This window comes from Meles meles, chromosome 15, assembly GCF_922984935.1.
Source record: "Meles meles chromosome 15, mMelMel3.1 paternal haplotype, whole genome shotgun sequence".
NCBI classification, from domain to species: Eukaryota; Metazoa; Chordata; class Mammalia; order Carnivora; family Mustelidae; genus Meles; species Meles meles.
Genome location: NC_060080.1, coordinates 32,515,264 through 32,531,554, shown reverse-complemented (window position 1 = coordinate 32,531,554; position 16,291 = coordinate 32,515,264). Strand labels below are relative to the sequence as shown.

The 16,291-nt window shown below is 42.7% G+C and overlaps 1 protein-coding gene across 9 annotated transcripts in view; it reads left to right on the top strand.

Annotated features, from left to right (window-relative positions):
* Positions 1–15,564, top strand: part of SLC8A1 (solute carrier family 8 member A1) — a 329,486-nt gene extending 313,922 nt beyond the window's left edge. For all 9 annotated transcript variants that reach the window (XM_045979206.1, XM_045979200.1, XM_045979204.1 and 6 more), the window contains one exon: positions 12,111–15,564. In XM_045979206.1, the coding sequence (XP_045835162.1) occupies positions 12,111–12,487 (377 nt within the window). In that variant the 3' untranslated portion in view covers positions 12,488–15,564. The remainder of the gene's footprint in view (positions 1–12,110) is intronic.
* Positions 15,565–16,291: the final 727 nt, after the last annotated feature.

Below are 16,291 nucleotides of genomic sequence, written 5' to 3'. Positions count from 1 at the left end.
TTATCTCTTCAATATCCCCAGCAGCCCTAGGAGGTAGGCAATCTTGATGTGTTATTCGGTTCAGAGCATGGGGTAGTATCTGGCAAGAATGGGATTTGATGAAGGATCTTGGAAACAAGGCTGCAGCATGAGGACCTGGGCACCGGGAATTACAGAACGTGGATTCTAAGCCCACCCCTGTGTTCCCATTCCATCAGACTCCTAGGGAGCTTTGGCTTTGTCCCCTGAAAAGATCAGGACTGATCTTTTCCACCTGCTGCTCCCGTCCACCCACCCACTGAATTGTCACGAAGAGCAAATGGTACAACATCTATGGGAGAGCTCTGAAAATTCTAAGATGTAAAAATAAGAAATTTTTGTCAAAAGACATTTTAAAAGTGTCTACCGAGAGCTATACTAGGTGCCTGGGAGAGAGACAAGGATAGAACTTGACGTTAGAGTTCAGTCTCATCATGTACCCTTAGCAGCTTGGATATAGCTCCACACCTTCCTTTCTAGTCTCTGCGTTGCAAATTACATCTCTATTCAGAGCTGAAGCACCAATGAACACTTGGGTCTTAGGTCCTTTCCCAGAAGTCTCAAGGGGACAGAGCTCTTAACAAATGAATATGCAAAGTAATTTTGTGGGTTGAAGTCAATGGAATATACAATTAGTAAATACAATGTGATGTTGCTGGAACACAAATGCAAAAATGGGAGGATTTGGGCCTTGCTCTACAGTCCATCCTTACCTGACAGGAATGGTTGGAAGGAAACGAAGACCCACACATCTCTTCCCTTCACAAATCGTCTTCAGAAAACTTTAATAGTGGGTGAAGTTTGTTTTCAGAATCCTTGTTCCCCTTTATGGCCTGTCCTGGGCACCTGCCTGACTCTGAACTCCAGGCCAGTCCCAGAGGACCAGGAAATCTCCTCATCATTTCTACCCCACCCTGCTGCCCCTTGAAATGCACCTGCTCTGTGTGTCCTTCATACGATACCTTCCTTCTTAGGATCTTGCTACCATAGCCCTGACCACCGAAAGGACCAGAAAAGTCTGAAAATCAGCCTTTCATCCCTTCCCAGAGAGACTCTATTATGTAGATAAGACTTTTTAAAAAAAATGTAGGTTAGCCCTTTAATAATACAATAAACACAATCTTTGTAATTAAAATGGGAAATATTGATAAGCACAAAATTTAAAAAAAAACAAACCATCCAGCAATCCCACCATCCATTTGCATTCTTATATCGTCATTTCATTTTAAAATCCTGGGATGTTTAAAGAAATTGAACAAAAATATATATACAAGGATATAACTAATTACCCACATTTAATGGACTTATATTAAGCAGAGTTACAGAACCTTTTTCACTTCGCAGTGTCATGAACATTTTACTTTGTTATTGTACCTCTAACCATAATTTTAACAGTTGCACATTAAACTTGTAATTTTTTACCAGAAACAATAGTTTTCTAATTTTTCTCTAACATCAAAACTCTGCACTGACCACCCCCACACATAAACTTTCACACTTGCAGGATTACTTCTAAATCCCCCAAAATAAAATTGCTGGATCAAAGATTTTGTGATTTTTTTTAAAGACTTTTGATAGACACATATGCCTTTGGGGACCATTCGATTAATCCATAGTAATAAGCTAATGGAAAAAAATTTTACACCCCTTCAATGCAAAGTAGGAGCAGAAGTAGAAGAATTACCAAAGCTTTCTAGAACCACCTCAACTCCCACCGTCAGGTAGCACCTACTGCCTCCAGGCCTGTGTTGAAGTTATATGCAGTGACCTTTTTTTTTCTGTTTCTTGAGCTGCCTGTTTGCCTACTTTTAATAGTGTTGGTGCTTTCCTGCGCTCATAACGCACAAAGCAATCCCTTTCAAAAAGGGAAGGTCTGTGAGGGAATATATCTGGATAAAAATCTACAAGGACACAAGGCACATGGGTGTCTTCAGTGTATCGTGTAGATCCGCAGGCCTTGAATTACACTAATGGGGCCCAGCTGACAGGGAAGTTCTCTTTTAACCTAGGAAGGCTACCTGGAAGGGAGAGGGAGGGTTTCTGTTTTCTCTAAATCATAGTGCAGTCTTTCTGTCCTGTCCCACTCAGCCACGTCTACTGCTAGCAAGACTCTTTACCATCTCTGAAGTAGGACTTGAGAAGATTCAGATAGGGGATGGATGTTCCAGAAATAGAACAAAGTAATAGAAGAACGAACCTGGCTTCAAAGGCAAGGGAGGGTTGAGGGAAAGAGGGAGATGAAGGGGAAGGAAGGAAGAAGAGAGCTGAAGGGACCCTATTCCGTGCAGGGCAGCCCTGGACTGTGTTCCAGGCAAGGTGTTCCGGTTGTGTCTAATAACAAACTGGTTTGGGAAAATGACAGTCAGCTATTTGTTTTGGCCCCAAAATGCTGTTTTTTTGCCTTTTCAAAATTACCAAAAGGTTGCCTGACTAAATCTCAACAATGCTTTACCCTCATGGACTTAGTATTAATAAAATAATGGTTTATTATAGGGGCACCTTGGTGGCTGGGTCCATTAAGCATCCACTCTTGCTTTTGACTCAGGTCCTGATCTCATGCCTTATGAGATCAGCCCCAAGTTGGGCTCCAAGCTCAGCGGGAGTCAGCTTGGTTATTCTCTCCCTCTGACCCTTCCCACACTCATGCTCTCTCTCTCTCTCTCAAATCAATCTTTAAAAAAAAAAGGTTTATTATAAAAATAATAGAATTATGGCTCAATGCTGAAAATAGCAATACCTTGATGTTATTTTAAAAGTAGGTTCTTTCAAGCCTATTTTTATGTACTAGAAAGACAGTGTAAATGTAATACCCAAAAGAAACCAGGAACTTAAGGAATTGAAAAAATTACTTTGTCAGTGATCTCTAATGTTGTTCTAAAGGAATGAAGGGTCATCTGTGAAAATAGCCCCTTCATAATCTGTTTCTGACCCAGGTGAACACGATGAAGTTTCTGGATATCATCTTTGATGTTTTGTCCATTTTCAAATTTCAGATATGTTATTTCGTCCTTGTTAATACCCATGCTCTTGTGCTCTGGGGCACCTGCGTGGCTCAGTCTGTTGCATGTCCAACCCTTGGTTTCATTTCAGATCATGATATCAGGGTCATGAGATCAAGCCCTGTGTCAGGCTCTGTGCTCAGCATAGAGTCTGCTTAAGATTCTCTCTCTCTCGGGGCGCCTGGGTGGCTCAGTGGGTTAAAGCCTCTGCCTTCAGCTCAGGTCGTGATCCCAGGGTCCTGGGATTGAGCCCCACATCGGGCTCTCTGCTCAGCAGGGAGCCTGCTTCCTCCTCCCTCTCTCTCTGCCTGCCTCTGCCTACTTGTGATTTCTATCTGTCAAATAAATAAATAAAATCTTTAAAGAAAAAAAAAAGATTCTCTCTCTCCCTCTGCCCCTCCCCCTGAGCACTTTCTTGTTCTCTCTTTCTCTCTCTCCCCAAAAAATAAATCCTAAAAAAAACCCACCATGGAACTGTGGTTAAGAACATGAACTCTAGCTAGGATCATATTTGTTTGGTCTGAATCCTAGTTTCACCTTTTACCGGCTATATAACTCTGGATAAATTTCTTTATTTTTTTTTAAAGATTTTATTTATTTGACAGACAGAGACTACAAGTAGGCAGAGAGGCAGGCAGAGAGAGGAGGAAGCAAGCTCCCTGCTGAGCAGAGGGCCTGATGCGAGGCTCGATCCCAGTACCCTGGGATCATAACCTGAGCCGAAGGCAGAGGCTTTAACCCACTGAGCCACCCAGGTGCCCCGGACAAATTTCTTACACTCAGGGATTCAGTTTTCTCGTCTATCAAATGAAAATAATAGAAATTCCTAGCTCATATGGTTGTTTTGCAGATTAAATGAGAAGCCATATGTAGAGCTTCTCCTAGGAGCCTCATAAATATTAACGATTATTGCCCTAATCACCCCCATCATTTCTGGACATCAAAGAGACACACATTCTCCCAAAATCCTACATAAGATCTATGAAACGTAAACTACCTAGCTGAAGGAAACCATAATGAAAAATTTTAATATCATTAACATTCCCTTTGTTATCACCAGAACAAAGAATTCTGAAATATAACAGTATTTGCTGTGCATTTACAAACTTCCAAACACCATGCAAAGTTGTTTTGCAGTACTTTTGATCATTGTCATGGCTATATAAATGGGGATTTTTATTTTCCCTATTTTATATATCAGAGGCTTAAAGGGAGGTTATCCCAAGGCCACACTGCCAGTGCATGGCAAATGGGAGGAGGACTAGGTCTTACTCCTTAGTTTAGGCTCCTTACTACTCTAGCTAGAGACATTGTGCAGTCCATGGGAATCAGGACCAGCATTCTTCAGTAATGACCATGGTTAACCACAGAGTAACATGGAACCAGGTGACCAAATGATCTCCTGACAGTGACCTCAGCTTGCTGATGTGTCTCAATGCCAAGCAGAACCGCTGATTCACATGAACTCACTGGGAACTGTGCAATATTATGGTCAGCATCAAGCTGTCTGTTCATCACTTGACCAGATCAGGAGATTTTTCTCGAGTCAGTCAACCCTGCGCCCCTTAGTTTTTCAGGCACACACTGGAATTTCCACCGCTATGATTTACATGAAACTTTTAATTTGGAGAAGGAAATAAGAAGGACTCCCAAAGTCAAAGTACCAAACCTGCTTAACATACATAATCTAGTCCATTCCAAAACCATGTTAATCCACGTCTCAAGAGACAACCAGGTCAGAACATCACTTCTTTGCTCCACACTCAGCTAGTTGGCTTGGGGCTTTTTTCAGGGTCAAGAGAGGGGGTGGGGAGAGTGATGAAGTGATTGAATAGAATGAGCCCCATCTCAGACAGAGTTCTCTGAGACACTCAAGTGTTTTTATAGACCTCAAAGATTTAGAACCAGGGATTTTAGAAAATTTTAGCAAATCTCATGAAGCTAGAGGTTTGGACAAGGAAGGGGAACCTTGGGTCCTCTCTTGGATGTTCATGATCATCATACTGAAAAATCACCCCACCATGGATGTGTTTAAGAGTGGAGTATTATTTTCTTTTGAAAACATGGGCCAAATTACACTTTGGAAGGCAGATCAAATGGCACTGAATGGCACTGTTGGTTTGTGTCCCCTGGAAAATAAGCCCCTATTAAATTAATATTAAATTAAATTAGAATTTATCTCTTAATTTAATTTAATTTAAAATCTTTTTTTAAAAGATTTTATTTATTTGATGGAGAGCAAGCAAGCAAGCATGCACAAGTAGGGGAGTGGAGAGGGGAGAAGCAGACTCCCCGCTGAACAGGGAGCCTGACACAGGCTCAATCCCAGGACCCCTGGATCACGACCTGAGCCAAAGGCAGATGTTTAACTGAATGAGCCATCCAGGTGCCCTTAAAATCTACCAGGATTTCAAATACATGCTAGAAAACTAAGTCCCAGTGTACCCTTGCAAAGTGCAAACATTCAAGTTAATATAGCAGAACAAAAAGTTATTTGATAACAACAACAACAACAAAAATGGTGTCAGGGCTATTTCATATGTTATCCAGGCTAATCTATGAGAGGTGCCATTACACAGACGAAAGCACAAAGGCTCTGAGCAGATCTCAGTCTAGTTGGGGGAGCTTTAAAAATACTGCTGTCCAGGGACAGGTCAGTTGAGTGTCCAACTCTTGATTTTGGCTCAGGTCATGATCTCAGAACTGTGGGATTGAGACTTGCGTTAGGCTCTATGCTGAGCATGGAAACTGCTGAGGCTTCTCTCTCCCCCTTCGCACCTACCCATCCCCCAAATAGATAAATAGAATAAATAAGTAAGTAAATAAATAAAAAAATTTTTAAAAACCCCACCAGTGTTCAGACGAATGAAGCAGAAACTTGGGTGGTGTTAGAAAGCTGGTATTTTTCAGAAGTTGCCCTGATGCTTGATTTGCGGTTGGGGATAAAAATGACTAGAAGCAGGTGTTCTGATCTGCCAACACAAGTCCTCTGGAGCTTTTTGCTTACCTCCGTTTTCTTCTCTTCTAAAAATAGGCCATGTCACCGTCTTGATTTCTTTTCTCTCTCTTTCAGGAGCAGCCTTTATGGGCAGAAATCTCATTTAAGTGTTTTACCCTTTTTTCTGTTTTTACAACTCCTGACTGGTCATTAATCAATCAAACACCAGTAATTCCTTGATCCCTTGAACTTTGCTTGGAAGTCAAATAAGGCTTCTTTTGAGATGAACAGGCAGAGTGTGTGAGGCAGTGTGGTTTTTGTATTTACTTGGGTAAATGTCACAACTAAAGACAAAACCTTGTTCCAAGCCCTCCGTGACAGAAGAACTAGTACTTGGACTATTTCCATTTGAATATTCTAAAAGAGCCAGGGAACAAGGGGCATAAAGGCCAGGAGCAAGAGAGGAGCAGGAGCATTGTCACAGCAGAGATGCCTGCCTTTCAGGGAGATGAGGGCCTTAGAAACCAGCACATCTCCGGTGTCGTTTTATGGCTTAGGTTACACGGAAAATGTCTTTGATTTTTAAGCATAATTTTATGCTCTGTCACATTTTTAAATGCATAGGATCATAAAGTAAGTCTTTGAGAATTATCACATTGGGTCAGAATTCCTTACCACTTATTGTTTTGGGCTCTGGTGCTGTTTGTTGTAGGATAAAAATAGCTCATAATACTGAACACTCCTTAGCTGCCAGGCCCTCGTCTGAGGGCTATTCATGTTAACACATTTCTTTTAAAGCCCTGTGGAGTAGGTAAGCTTCTTACCTGGCAAGGTGACAGAGCCAGACTTCAACTTCCTCCTTTGGCCTTTCGTAGCCTCTATCCTGGAATGAGGTGTAAAGATAGTAAAACATTAGTGCACCTGGGTAGCTCAGTCAGTTGCGTGTCCAACTCCTGGTTTTGGCTCAGGTGATCATCTCATGGGTCCCAGGATGGAGCCCAAGGGCTCCGCACTCAGCAGGGAGTCTGCTTGAAGACTCTCTCCCTCTGCCCCTCCCCCCACCCACACACTCACTCGCGCTAAAATAAACCTTAAAAAAACAGTAATAAGAGCATTGTGTGACTTGAGAGTGGGAGGACATTATAGTTAAGCAGGCCTGGCCCCTCTGCCAAGCCCAACCAAGTGGTTCTGTGAGTAAAATAACCCGGTATCTGAGGGCATCACTGTTTCTAAGAGAAATGCTGCTTCCCCAAAACAAACATCTGTTCCTTTCAGCAAGGCCCCCAAACAGTGGGCATTTGGAACAATAGCCATTCCTATGCCTTAGAGCCATGGTTCTGAAACACTGGTGTGAAGGAGACTCACCCAAGGCACTTGTTAAAATGCATATGCCCTATCCTTTCTTCTGAGAGTCTGATTAAGTGGGTTGAAGATGAAGCCCCAGATCTTATAACCAGGCTCTCCCAGTATTCCCCACGCCAGTGGTGTGTGAACTTGACATTACATACACTGTTTGCCAATAGTCATCGCTGTCTTATGTGTACCCATGGCTTTACTCATATAAATGGATGACTGGTCAAAGTGACTTCAAGTAAATAATTTCGCCAACATTTCTCTCTTTGGAAAAGCACAGACTCTGTGTGGTATGGTTTAATTTCATAAATACTGTCACAATTTGATCAATGGCAGTATCTTCAGCTCTAGAGACCCTCCTAGGATCTTTGAAGATTTCATTTAAGCCATTCTTTAAAATGAGGAGATACTGTCACTAATCAAGTCTAATGAAGAAGGCTGCCCTTGTACCAATTCCTATGAAAAAAAAAAAAAAAGAAGAAAAGAAAAACACCAAAATCATACATGTGAATTTAGCATTTTGATGCGCTGTGTGTACCACCCAAACAATAAACTTGGAGAGAGTCTTAGAGATATTCTAATCTAAGTCCTTTATTTTAGATAAAGAAACTAGAACCTAAAAAAAAACTGAAGTGTCTTGCCCAAGAACACTCAGATAGAAGAGCTAAAACTGTCTCCTTAATGAAGCTCCGTACCCCCTGGTCTGTCTACTGTCAGGAATTCACAGGTGCTGGGAAAGCAGCAAAGCCTCCACAAACAGGCTAGATCCCAATTAAAAGCACCGTCACTGTCAGCTCCTGAGCACACTGCCTGGGAATTGAACACCTGCCCCCCAAATACGCTAAGAGCCAAGAATAAATCATCTGGGATGAAACCCTTGCTCTAGATCATAAACCCGATGTGTGACCTGTAGGAATATAATAAGTATCCTTTTTACAGAAGGGACAATTAAATCTGTATGTAGCTATAAAGTTTGAGAAATTCAGGTAAAAAACATTTCTGGAGGAAAGGGGAGTGTGCTGACTTCTTTTGCTCATTGACCAAATGTCTTGGCCGAGGTTACACACAGGAAACTCTTAAGACAGGTCTGCCGAGAACAGTTATGTCCTGACTCTGTGATGTATGGTTTAGCTCCAGTCATGCTGTCTCCCAGTCGCATCTTCCCCATTACTGATTTTTTTTTTTAAGATTTTATTTATTTTTTGACAGGGAGAGACACAGTGAGAGAGGGAACACAAGCAGGAGGAGTGCGAGAGGGAGAAGCAGGCTTCTAGCTGAGCAGGGAGCCCAATGTGGGGCTTGATCCCAGGACCCCGGGATCATGACCTGAGCGGAAGGCAGATGCTTAACAACTAAGCCACCCAGGCACCCCTCTCCCCAATTACTGATTTTTAGTCAATGGTACCAGGCAGCAGAACGAAAAGTCTAAGGCTATGACTGAGTCTAAGGCTATGACTAATTCAAAATTTATTAGAGTTCAAGGTGAGAGTTAAAAGGGAAAATTCCTACTAGAAATCTGACCTAAGGTGTACACGTAGGAAGATATATATGTACATATATATATATATATATATATATATGCATGTATGTATGTAGTTATCAACATGTCTTACTTTGTGCCAATCACATGGGAAATCTGATTTGCATGTGTTTGTTTAATGAGCCAAGTTCTGCATAGTATTACGACACCCCCCTCCCCCCCTGAAACTACAGCAGTAGTTATTTCTTGGATTTTACTTTGAGGAATGGCATGTGAGTGTCTTTTGCCTCGTTCAACCATAAGCAGGCTACGGGCTTAGTGCTCAGGGTAAGGCTTGGCAGTGCCTGACATATGGTGTGTGATGTGTTGCTCTTTGCGTGAAGCAGCAGAGCAGTGAAAGAAGGTAATTTGGGGAGATTCCATCATACTTTATTTGAAAAACAGCGTTGTCTCTGCCGGAGCTAAGGTTAATGGTTTGGATTTGCTTGTGTCTCTATCATTTTTGCATAGCTTTTGAATTAAAACAGACAAAAGGCCTGATGTCGAATGCAGGTAAATAAAACCTACCAGATGCCGAAGGCCCCAAACAGGTTTCATTTATGTGACAAATTAGTTACTTTGGCTGTTAATTTTGTAGGGAAGCCAGAGAACGGTATTTGAAAACAGGAGCCTGTTATTACAAGAATTCCCCTTCGATATTTACAACAGGCTATTGAAAAAACAAGGGAGGGAGACATCCCTGCAGATCTGGGTGTGCCCTGCATTTCAGGCAAAAGGACTAGTCTGGGTGTTCAGGGTCCCCGAGGCCCAGGAATCTTTGATGTTATGCCTCATTCCCTTCTGGCTCAGCGGCAGAAACCTCCAGAAAGTCTAGGGGTTGAGCGGAGATGGGGCACCCCGGAAGTCCAGTGTGCCCTGTAGCCCATGCCAGGGTGGTAGGCAGGTGTGGCCCAGCACCAGGCCGCCTGCCCCTGCAGCATGGGGAGAGAGCGCCTCCACCCCAACGGCCTAGCCTACAGCCGCCATCTGTTCACCACCAGCTGGTGCCGGCCGCCATGTCAGCGCAGAGCAGCGTCTCAGATGTTCCTCTGCAGCAGCTGAGCTGTGAGCTGCTTTCTCCTGCCTTCCACTCTTTCCTTTACTTTCTTTGCTCAGCTGCCTGTCCTTGAAAAAGAAAAGCAGAACTTCATTGTTTTTTTTTTTTTGAGACTGCTGCTGCAGCTCCTAATAATTCTTCATAATGAAGTGCAAGAGACCATTAATATTAGTCTCGCCTGGGCTTTTCTGCACCAGCCTCCCGAACAGCCCTCACGGGGCCGCAGGGCGGGATCTGAACACACAGAGCCGCGCACATCCAGGCGGGCGGGCGGGTGAGCAGAAGCCGACCCCTTCTGCAGTCTTTGCTCTGAAGCAGGAAAGAGCATCCTGCAAGCCCCTGTATCTGGGTTTCTGGAAGGATCAGGCCCATCTGAAATGAGGAAGGGAAAACTTTAGTCTTTCTGGGAGTGGCAGTGTGGTGCGGAGGGAGAATGGGCTCGGAAATGGAATCAGTTTGGTTTAAAAAGCCTTGTTCTATTGGCCTGTCCAAGAGGTGCTCCCAATCTCGAAAGGGAACAGGAGCATCTTGAAGGCTGATAAGGGGGTTAAATGAGAACACACGTGTAATACATGTCGGATAGTGCCTGGTACAGAGGAAGCAGTGTTTGCCTTAGTTTAATTGTAGAACAGTAAGTAAAACCTGCTTTTCCACTGCAAAGGTCAGGATTAATGAGATGGGGCCCTCCATGTTGACTGAATTCCTTTCCAAAAAAGGGGGGGAGGGGCTACTACTTCTGCAGTGTCCTCTGAGCAGCCTAAATAACCTACTTGCCAGGGTAAAGCACAAAAATCTAGAGGCTGAAAAAAGCTCACAGGCCTTATGTATCATCCCCACTGGGGATTTACCAACGGTTAATGGTGGCAACAGACTAGCAACAGAGGGGAGAAGTAGTTCCAATATTCCACAAGCCCGTGCGTGCTCACAGCGTCCGGGGAACCTCCAGATGACCAGAGCAGGTGGCATGACAGTATCTTCCCGTGATATCATACCTGCCGTTACTGGCTCCGCAACTGTGGATTCAACTGGACAAGTTATTCACATCTTCTATAAACCTTCTGTGCAAAGTCTTCTGCCAAGGTAGCTGAGAGGACTTTGATATTATTAACGACACAATTATATAGAAAAGAAACAGAGTATCTCACAAGTTCTGTTTACTGGCTCAATAAGGGGAGCTATACCAGATCCTGCCTCCGCTTTTAGTAAACCGATCTAGCCTGCATTACATGGTCTTTGCAAAACAAGAAAAAAGAGCTACTCTTACCTTGCTCCAAGAAACATGAGCATTTCACATGTTGTATTTCAGGCTAACAGCACCCTGAAATGGGCGTCCCTATCCCCATTTCACAGATTAAAAAACTGAGACTTAGATGTCCTTCAACGGACGAATGGATAAGGAAGATGTGGTCCATATACACGATGGAGTATTATGCTTCCATCAGAAAGTATGAATACCCAACTTTTGTAGCAACATGGATGGGACTGGAAGAGATTATGCTGAGTGAAATAAGTCAAGCAGAGAGAGTCAGTTATTATATGGTTTCACTTATTTGTGGAGCATAACAAAGAACATGGAGGACATAGGGAGATGGAGAGGAGAAGGGAGTTGAGGGAAATTGGAAGGGGAGATGAACCATGAGAGACTATGGACTCTGAAAAACAACCTGAGGGTTTTGAAGGGGTGGGGGGTGGGAGGTTGGGGGAGCCTGGTGGTGGGTATTATGGAGGGCACGTATTGCATGGAGCACTGGGTGTGGTGCATAAACAATGAAATCTGGTACTCTGAAAAGAAATAAATAATTAAAAAGAAAAAAAAAACAAAAACAAAAAACTGAGACTTAGAAAAATTAAGTAATCTGCCTGGGGTCACATATTTCATTATGACGGCAGGACCCCCACGTGATTCTGACGTCAATGGGCCACGATCCCTCTGAAAAATGTGGCCCCGCGAGATCAAGATAACAGAGACCTGTGGTACCTGTGGGTCAAGAACTTGACCAAGATCCTCTGGTCAGTAACACAGCCAACACCAAACTTTGGCTTCTGATGTCTTGATCCCATCATCTTGACCATAGGACCGGGACTCCAGAGAACAGCAAAACCATCTCCTGGTCCCTGGGTTTCCACTGGAGGATTTGATCCTACAGTACATGGCTGAAGCTTCCAGCACTCCACAGCCCACTTTAAAATACTGAGTGTCACTGCCTTTTTCTTTTTCCTCCACAGACACATTTGCAAGCAAAGTGGCGGCCACCCAGGACCAGTATGCAGACGCGTCCATAGGTAATGTCACCGGCAGCAACGCGGTGAACGTCTTCCTGGGAATCGGCGTGGCCTGGTCCATCGCTGCCATCTACCATGCAGCCAACGGGGAACAGTTCAAAGTGTCCCCTGGCACGCTAGCTTTCTCTGTCACTCTCTTCACCATTTTTGCTTTCATCAACGTGGGGGTGCTGCTGTATCGGCGGAGGCCGGAAATAGGAGGTGAGCTGGGTGGGCCCCGGACTGCCAAGCTCCTCACATCCTGCCTCTTCGTGCTCCTGTGGCTCTTGTACATTTTCTTCTCCTCCCTGGAGGCCTACTGCCACATAAAAGGCTTCTAAAGGAACAATCAGATATAGTAAATTTATATATATATATACGTATATATATACATAAAATATTATGTATAATGAACAGAGGAAACTGACATTTGTCATGTTCACTTACCTGCTGATGGAATCCAGCTTCAAGAGCATACTCTGTACTAGGGCCGGAGTGAGAAACCATCACCTCCCATTCCCAGGGGCATCATCACATTGAACAAAGGCATGGAGGCAGGGGCGTCTTTGCAGCTCAGCCTAGAAGGACTGTGTTCTCTCCAGGTTCATAAACTGTTAAGTCTTTGATTTTGTTTTCTGTTTCTGCTTGTTTTTGGTGGGGGCTGGGAGGTGGCTGATGTTCGATTTTGTGTTGTTTCGTTGGGAGGGTCAAGGTTTTCGTTTCTCTTGTGGGAGGTGATGACCAATCTATATGCAAATGGGTTTTTGGTAAAGAAAATTTAAATCCTTACAATTACTCTCTCCAAACACTTTAAAAAGTTATTTTGGATTGGGAAAGGATATGGGCATGGAAGCAGCAGCATGTCTTCGCTAGATCACTAAATTCCGCGCTCATCTCTGGAACGTGAGCAGAGGCAGAGCTGCCTCTGAGGAGAAGCGTGGGAGCTCGAATGCAGCCAGGAGAAGTGATGGTTCTAGATACAGTCTGGTGTTGAAAGATACGAGGCCTGGCACTCTTGTGCAACAGGTACAGGAATGATGTGCCTCGATTCCCAAGAACGTGCAAAATCATTTATTTCTTAACTCTTTAGCTCTGGACTATGTGATTAGCAAGGTCCTTATTCTGGTTTTCCAGCCTGGCTAACCCCCCCAGATCCCCACCCCAACCCTCCTCCTGCCCACCACCTCTCATGCAAACAGGAATAACCCCACTCAAAAAGCACATCATTCTCTTCCTCTGCATCACTGTGTCCCAGTCCCATGTTCGCTGTCACCTGGGATCATGCGTCGGTTTTATTTTCAAAAGCATCCGTGGCTTGCACAATCCTGTTCCAGCCATGACTGAACATTGGCTCCTTCTTCATGTGCCTGTTTGGGAATGTTGTTGTGATACCTGTTACACAGTGCATGGATGAAAAACAAAATAAGCGTATCTGTATATAGTAGAGTATAGTGTATACTGTTCTCCCATTCAGCAATGTTGACTGGACATTGAAGACATAAGTGAGTTTCCTTTTCACCTGAGTTGTAACTTTTGTGTTGTTATGAGTTTGATTATACTAGGGATAAAAGGAGAAAATGGCTTATTGTTCATGGACCTGCACATTCATTTCTAAGAAGCAATAACAGTTCACTGGGAAGTTAAAGCTATTGAGAGGACAGCAGGCAAACTACAAAGTATCCTCATGGAAAATTAGCCGTGTGGAATACACCAGAGGCCTCTAAGCAGTCACCTGTTGACGATTCCGGAAGGCCAAGGAGAGAGGTGTAGATCAGTGGCTGGATTTGATGTGCCCAGGCTTTGAGAGCCTCCATTTCCATGACACCCCTGCCCCCAAAGTATTTATTTCACTTCTGCTCTGTCTGGCACAGAGGGTAGATAGTGGTTTGTTCGTTTTATTTTTTTATGTAAAAGGCTATTTTGAGCCCTCTTTCTTTCACCATCCAGACTCCTCTGACTGTGTCTGCAATTCCTGAGCAGGAAAGGAGCCAGGGAGACCAACTGGCCTTTGCAAGTGCATCTTCTGTACTTAATGATGAAGGAGTAAGCAATTAAATGAGATTAGTGCCTCCCAAGAGGATTGCGCTGGGAGGTTTTTCAGCCTGGAAAAGGAATGGCTCTTTCTATTTCAAAATACCAAAGAGCATGGATAAACCCAACATTCCAAAGTAGTGAAGACAGTGAGGAGGACAGATGGAATGACATTGGTCCCATCTCAGAGACATCTCTATCTAAAAAGAATCCCAGGTCAGAGAGACCACTGGACCTCTGTATTGATTCAAAGATACTTAAGAGATAAAAGCTGTTCAGTTATTTCCTCTTCTTCTACTCAGTAATCATGATTGTTCGTTTAATAAACATTTGGTGACTGAATGAGTAATTAAATGCTGATTACTACTCAAAATGCCAGGTACTGTGCTACTCTTGGGGCCTAAACCATGAACAAGACAGCCCAGATCCCTGCCCTCAGTGGGCTCACGGCTAATGTGATTGCTGTTTCCATGGGTAAAAGTTAGCACAGTCATATGGAAACAGTTTTATCTTGCAAGGAAAAACACAACTACAAAACTCTTAACGTAAACACACTGAAACTGTACCAATACAGTTGTCCAGATATCTAAAATTTTTAACTAAGAAGTAAAGCACAGGTTAGGGGAAGCATCCTATGTATCCTTGGCTGATCTTGGAGATCTGTACACCTCCCCATTGTAAGCCAAGAAAAGCAATCATGTTGGTATTCCAGATGACTGAAAAGGTCCAATTAACCCCAGTTTTTATCTTTGTTGGTCAACAGTACCTTTCTATGCCCCGTATCTCTACAGTTCCTCATATCTCCAGGAGACTCACCCCAGCAGGCCATGGCCCAACACCGTGGGTCTGTCTTTTGGGGGCACATCCTAACCCTTTTTTTTTTTTAATTTACTAAATGGAAATCTAGCCTAGAAAACACCAAGTAAATATAGTCAAAGGATGTGAGTTGTTTAAACATTAGATTTTTGCACTCAATTTTAGCCATATTTGGAATGTCAATAATCCCATAGCAAATTTTCAGAGGACTTTCAGAAATTCTTACCATTGATTTTTAATTTCAAAGCTTTTTGGTTTGTTTGCTTTTTCCAGTTTCATGTTATAGGGAAAATATGATTCTGATTGTTCAGAGTTGTTAATAATTGTAGTTGTGTAAAGTTATTTCATTTTGTTTATTTTGTGTGTATTGTGCACAGCTTTAGGGGGGAAGTGCACGAATTGTGCTGTTCCTTATAAATGGTACACATTATTGACACAGACAAATAAAGTTTCTAATTGTTTCTGATTTAATCACTAGTGATACAGCATAATCTGTATGGAATGTTTCCTCTCATTGTCATCTACTTCATTTTTGTTTTCATGTTTTGAAGAAATAAAGACCAAAAAGGTATTATTGTGCAGTTGGTATCCTCATCCAAAAGAAAGAAAATAGATACCTAGTATTCAAACTCTTGCAAATGTCAACCCTTTGATCATACAAGATATCATTTTTAATGTCCCAAGAGAGCAGAGTGTCAGAATATATGTGTCTGGTAGATGTTTCTCCATTTCACTAATTGGGTTTTTTTTTTTTTTTTTGCATCTTTTAGTACCACTTTATTCTTTCTGCATCCAAGAATATGAACCTATAAACATCAGACCACTTTGGAGCAGAATATTACAGCAAATAAATCAATCCTAATGAAAGTGATCAGAAGTAACTAGTTGTTTCCTAAGGGATATTTAGTCATTTAGTATCATACTATATTCCACTTGATTCCCAACAGAACTTCCTTGCAATAATTTCTGACTAATTACCTGTTATTGTCTTGATGTATCATACAGTCAACAGTATGGAAAGAAGTGACACCAGAAATCAGCATTTGTGAAAAAAATGTGACCTCTAGTTTGTGTACTTATTTGTAAGCCCACATGAATATCAGTGGGTTCAGTCCTTACAATAGAATCTGTTCACGGTGCACATGTAAGTGATTATTTATATGATCTTTAAAATCTCCTTTGAATTCATTATGTCCACGTATGATTATATGTGGCACACTTTCTCATGTGAAGGAAATAAGGTATAATTTAAATATTTTCTTGGATCAACAGTTAATGTCTCCTAGTTACCAATCTTT